Source organism: Chaetura pelagica, unplaced genomic scaffold (assembly GCF_000747805.2).
Source record: "Chaetura pelagica isolate M959 unplaced genomic scaffold, ChaPel_1.0 scaffold462, whole genome shotgun sequence".
Classification (NCBI taxonomy): domain Eukaryota; kingdom Metazoa; phylum Chordata; class Aves; order Apodiformes; family Apodidae; genus Chaetura; species Chaetura pelagica.
Genome location: NW_009952454.1, coordinates 42796 through 48836, shown reverse-complemented (window position 1 = coordinate 48836; position 6041 = coordinate 42796). Strand labels below are relative to the sequence as shown.

Genomic DNA, 6041 nt, shown 5'->3' with positions numbered 1-6041 from the left:
GGGTTTAATGTCCCTTAGAGGGGGGGGAGCCCCCAATTTGGGTAAGGGTGTCCCTCCCCCCATGGAGGTAAGTCCTTGGTTTTGGGGTAGGGTCTCCTTTGTGGTGGGAGGGGGGATGGGCATCACAAAGGAGGGGTTTTAATGTCCCTTAGAGGGGGGGGAGCCCCCAATTCGGGTAAGGGTGCCCCCCCCATGGAGGTAAGTCCAAGGGGGGCAGGGGAGCCTTGTTTAGAAGGGCACTTTGGGGTTTTTAGCAGTATTTTCTGGTCCCTCCATGAGCATCACAAAGGAGGGGTTTTAATGTCCCTTAGAGGGGGGGGAGCCCCCAATTCGGGTAAGGGTGCCCCCCCCATGGAGGTAAGTCCAAGGGGGGCAGGGGAGCCTTGTTTAGAAGGGCACTTTGGGGTTTTTAGCAGTATTTTCTGGTCCCTCCCCAGCTCGGGTGTTTCTGAGTCTCGTTTCAGCTTCAGACAAAACTCTTTATTGCTCCTGGTTGCAGAGAAGTGCAGGGAACAGGGTGATCAGACGTTTTCCTCCTTCTCACATGTCTTGGAATGAAGAGGGAGCTGCTTGGGAAGGTGCTGGAGTCACACAGTCCTGATGGAGCAGGAGTGGGAGAGAAGAGCCATAAATTATCCTGGAATCATGGAATGGTTTGGGTTGGAAGGGACCTGAATGATCATCGAGTTACACCTGCTTGGGCAGGGACACCTCCCACCAGCCCAGGTTCTTGCTGTGAAATCCTTCACCTCCTCTACATCTTGCTAGGAAAATGGATCTGAAAGGATTAGGGGAGGGCTGGGGGGGTGGAGAAGGGAATGACTTCTGCCTCGTTTCCTACAGGAGCCAAATGAAAACGGGTGAAGTGCAGGAATTTAGAGACCCTGGCCCAGGTTGCCCAGGGAAGCTGTGGCTGCCCCATCCCTGGCAGTGTTGAAGGGCAGGTTGGATGGGGCTTGGAGCAGCCTGGGCTGGTGGGAGGTGTCCCTGCCCATGTAGGGGGTTGGATCTAGATGATCTTTGAGGTGCTTTCCAACCCAAACCAGTCTATGATTCTAAGATGCTTTTGCAGAACCAAAGTGCCCAGAGCTCCCTGCTCACACCCAGCTGAGCCACGTCAGCACTTCCCTCCAATGATCCTGCAGCAGGTCCCTTTGGGGACAAGGCTTGGGGAAGGATGTGGAGGGACCTTTGTGACCAGAGGCCTGGGGGGAGCAGCCCCACACCTGGGTGTGCAGAGCTCCCCCAGCAGCCAGCTCAGCAGCTCCTGCTTCCAAACACCCTGCAAACCTTCTGAGCCTTCCAGGGAGGTGAAACTGCAGGAGATGGGCCAGGCCAGAAAGTCAAGAGGAGACACAACAACCCAGGGGCAGGATCTAACAACCTCATCTCCCAGTCCCCTCAAATCCACAGGGATGTTTTATTTTCCTTGTCTCCAAATAGCTTTGATAAACCCCCCTCCAAAAACAAGCCCCCACCTCTTTTTGGCATGGTGAGTCCCTCACACACAACAACTCCTTGATCTTGGCATGGGAATGTGTCTGTCAGGCTTGGGGGATGAGGAGGAGGGGAGCAGTGACCCCCCCCCCTGCACCCACCTCCTCTCAGACCCAAACCAAGAAGGTGGGTGAAGCAGCAGCTCCAACCTCACAAAGAAAATCTTTGTCTCCAGGGAGGAGACAAAATCAAGTCCCTTTTTTAAACCTGCAATGAAAAGAGATTCCAGAAAACAACTTTTTTTGTTAGAAAGAAGGAAAGCTAAAGGGAATCAGGCTGATTAATCCCCAGCATCAAAGCTTTCCCTCCTCCCCCACCCCCCCAGAACAGGTTAGACAAACATCTGTCAGGAGCAGTTTGGGGCATGCTGCTCCTGCCTGGGAGCAGAGGTCAGGCTGAGTGACCTCCCCAGATCCCTCAAAGCCCTCGTGGCTTTGATTCTTCTCTTTTTCCAGCTGACTGACAATTCCCAGTTGGCTGATTTGCTGGGATTGAGGCACCTCTGTGAACCACAACTCTGCTCATTTCCCCCACCCTGGGTCACCCCCACCCCCTGCTCCTGAAGCTTTTTCCATCCAGAGGTTGTAAAAATACAGCAACTGCCCCTGGATTCTTGCCTTGGGTGACTCTTCCAGTTAGAAATTCCATCTTTTTTGGCCAGAAGACCCTGGGGTGGTGCCTGAAGGATGCAGGTTGTCTGTGGTAAGTGCTTTTTTCCCCCCCCTTCTTGCCACCATTTTAGGGACTGAGCAGGAACAATTTGGTGAAACCCCCTTCACGTTGAAGAAATTAATCCCTCATTTATTGGTGGGGTGTTTTTTTTTTTTGTTTTTAACATGTAGAAAGTGCCTGAGAACAGGTTTTTTTCTTTAGATTCATGTGTCTAATTGTCTCTTTTTGGGAACAGGAGCTCAGGCTGGGGGGAGGTGGAACAGGCTGTGGATGTGCTGACACAGCACAAAGCAGAGCCACAAACACCCTCACAGTTGGATGAATCCAAACTGAGCTGCCCCAGATGGGCTCCCTTAACCTTCTACCTGTTCCCAACGAGCTCCTATCACCATCACTCCCCTCACCTGGAGGATTTTAAGATGATTTACTCTTTAAAAAAACAAACCAGGTCAGAAAATCAACTGGGAGATCCCCCCTGGGTCAGGCAGCACCTCCCCTGCTGGGTTTCATGATGAAATTTTCCCAAAGGATGAACTTCCAGCAATGACGGGAGGGAAGAAATTCTGTGTCTTTCTCTAAAAAAAATGCTTGAATATTTACATATTGAAAAGATTTAATGAATGAAATACTTGCAAATGAACTGCTGGAGGTGATGTGAGCACCAGTGAATGTTGTGGGGTTGGTTGTTTTTTTTCCCTCCTCATCTTGTGGGTGGATTTGATGGAACCAAAACGTGTTGCCAAAATATATTGAGGCAAAAAAAATGTGTTTCAGAAATGGATCCGTTTCATCTGGGGGTTTTTTGTTCTTTTTGAGAGGGCTTTGTTTTCTTAGGTCCAAGCTCTTGGTTTGGACTCCTGGAGGAGGGGAAGAGCTTCAGCCCTGTCTCTGTGCTGGGGCCCTGGGGTTTGATGAGGCTCTGTTGACATTTGCAAAACAAAACAAGACCCAAACGATCTATTTTATTTTTTTTCCCCCATTGGTGAGAATTTCCAAATGAGAGAAGCTCCTTTTGTTCTTCTCCTCCCTTCTCAAAGGGGGGAAATTTCCTTCTGGACTTCAAACCCTCTCATTTCACCATCCCTGGGGATTCCTGCCCTGAAAATTGCCTTCAAGAATGAAACATTTTGTGGCCCCTGCCACCAGATTTCCTGTCTTCCCACCTCACCTCTGGTTTTTCTTGGCTTTCAGGAGCCAGGCGAGGAAATCTTTGCCTTCCTGGGTGCTCAGGTCCAATCTTTGCCCGGTCTCAGCCGGTCCTTGGGGCTCAGCTTCTCTCTTGTGAGGCTCCATCGCGTTGCTGGGAAGGCGAAATGGGAAGAAATCAGGCTGGGATGCCACAAGAGGGTGCCAAAATGCTGCTTTTCCACCCAAAAAACCTCAGCTCCCTCCCGGTCCATCTGCCAACGGAGAAGAAGGCGGGAGGACAGGGATGGTTCTGCTGTGCCCACTGCCCAGAAACGCTTGGAAGGCTTAGAAAAAGAAAAGGGAAATAGAAAAGCAGCTCCCTGGAGAGTCCAAGAAGCAGATCCTGGGCTCTGCCTTCTTCTGGAGCCTCCTCATGGAATCCTAGGATGCCGGGTTGGAAGGGACCTCGAGCATCATCTGGTCCGACCTCTCTAGGTGCTCCTCTGGTTGCCATGAGGTGGCTCAGTGCCCTGAGGTTTAAAACTGTCCAGGGGAGGGGAACCCACCGCTTCCCTTGGGACACCATTCCCTGGGTTGGAGGAGCTTGGGAAGTCCCTGCACTTACCTGCTTTTCTTCTCCCGCCTGGCCAGTAACCACTCCACGAAGTCCTTCTTCAGCACGTTGTCCATCGTGCGGCTGTAGTCGCTGGCCAGGGTGGCTTCAGAGTAGCGTCTTTGGACTGGTCGGGCACTGGGAGCCCTGAGAGTGATGCTGGGGGGGAAGAGCAGAGACACAAAGGGAGCCCAGAGGGCAGCGGGACCCGCCGCGCTCTGCGGGGCTGGCACAGACATCTGGGGTCACTTCTGCTCCTCCTGTGGTGCAGGAGATGAGCTCGGGGTGTTCACTGAGAGCCTGGACTCTTGGGGGGTTTCCCTGCCTGGGCTGGAGCTGCTTGCTGGGGTGTTGGGGCTGCTCAGCTGGGACAGGAACCTTCCAGGTCCTGCCGAGGCTCAGGGGGGAGCCAAGGGCTGCCCAGGGGGTCTGCACTGACCTGCCAGGCTGGGCATAGTGGGTGGCTCCCTAAAGTCATAATAGAATCATCTCATGGGATGGTTTGGGTTGGAAGGGACCTCAAAGATCATCCAGCCCCACCCCCTGCATGGGCAGGGACACCTCCCACCAGCCCAGGCTGCTCCAAGCCCCATCCAACCTGCCCTTCAACACTGCCAGGGATGGGGCAGCCACAGCTTCCCTGGGCAACCTGGGCCAGGCTCTCACCACCCTCACACCAAAGAATTTCCTCCTCATGTCTCAACTAAACTCTCCCTCTTCCACTTTTGACAAAGGATTTCAAGGCTCATCCTTTTTCCCCAGTACTGCTATCTGGGACTTCAGCAGCTTCTCCTGCTCAATCCTTATGGATTCTTTTGGATCTTCCCGGGTGGTAGTTTGGAAATTTTGTAGCAGGAGTCAGGGCAAGAGAGGATCCCAAGCCTTGATTATGTACCAGCTTTATGTAACTGGGCCTATTTTTAGAAGCTTCCAAACACTGGATGCCCCCCAGCCTTGTTCAGGTGAGATGGTTACATCTTGTTCCTACTTCTCAGCCAACCTTCTGCTCCTCCTGGTTGACTTCCAGCTTGTTTCTCCTAACCCAGAGCCATGAATTTTCTAGGGAAAACTTGGGAGTTCCTGGCTGTGGCTCAAGGGCTCAGGGCTTCAGTTTGATCTCTACCTTATCTCCTGCTCATCTCTATGCTTGGCTGTCTCTGTTATCTGAGATCTACCTCAGGACTCATGTTCTCACCTACTTACCAAGGTGCCATTTACCTCCAGCAGAGGAGCTGGAAAAGGCTCAAAATACACCTGGAGCTTCCCAAAACATTTCCCCTGAGACCCAAAACATTTACTCTGAGGTGTGAGCTTCCCAAAACACTCACCCCGAGACGTTCTCTTCCATCAAAACAAAGCCCAGAGAAGCCAGGAGCAGAGAGAGAACTTTGAGAGACAACATTTGCTTGGCTGGTTCCTCTGTTCCAAAGCTGAGATGTCCAGCCCCTGTGGGACGTGGGACACACACAAGTGACAGGACAGTGAATCCAGAGGGATGGGGGGGTGGGGTGGGCACGTGCCTGTGCTTGTCAATGTGTTTCTTCAGCCCTTGTACCCTACAGAGCCCCTCTCTGCCCTTCCCACCTTCTCAATGCCAACGCTCCTTCCCACCCTGGTGTCTTTTCATGCTCCTTCCTTATACTTTTCTTGTAACCATCAAATCCATTGTGGGTGTCACATTCCTGGAGGAAAGGGCTTTGTCTCCTCCCTGTTTTACAAGCTGACCCTGTGGGTACCTCATTGTGCTCCAAGGGTCACTCCAAGCTGGGAGTGGGACCACGCGGTGGATCGGGCAGTTCGGTCTCAAGGACCTTCTGCTTCTCCCACCCTAGTCCTGTTGGATTTAGGAGCCTGATCTAATTTCTGGCAGGTTTTCCAGCAGGATGGATAATGCTGGACTGGAGGCAGAGTCAGGGAATACCAGTGATGACAAACACCCCATGGCCAGTGACAGGATCAGATTCCAAGATTGATGAGTTTCAGGTTGTTCCTCATCCTCACGTCCACGTTCAGCTCAGCAGCCCGTGGACATCTGAGCTCTCTGAATTACTCCAAACTCTTGACAAAAATGGTCTTGCTCATGGCTCACAGATAGATCATCTTGTCCCTCACCTCACTCTTTGTTTTAGCT

At 52.3% G+C, this 6041-nt stretch overlaps 1 protein-coding gene across 1 annotated transcript; it reads right to left on the bottom strand.

The window, feature by feature from the left end:
* Positions 1-687: 687 nt before the first annotated feature.
* On the bottom strand, positions 688-5356 carry GIP (gastric inhibitory polypeptide; the record flags this gene model as incomplete). The annotated part of the gene is made up of 5 exons (XM_010008581.1): positions 688-778; positions 1227-1316; positions 3338-3469; positions 3923-4069; positions 5239-5356. Coding segments are annotated over 5 exons (578 nt in total), but the record flags the coding sequence as incomplete, so codon positions are not given.
* Positions 5357-6041: the final 685 nt, after the last annotated feature.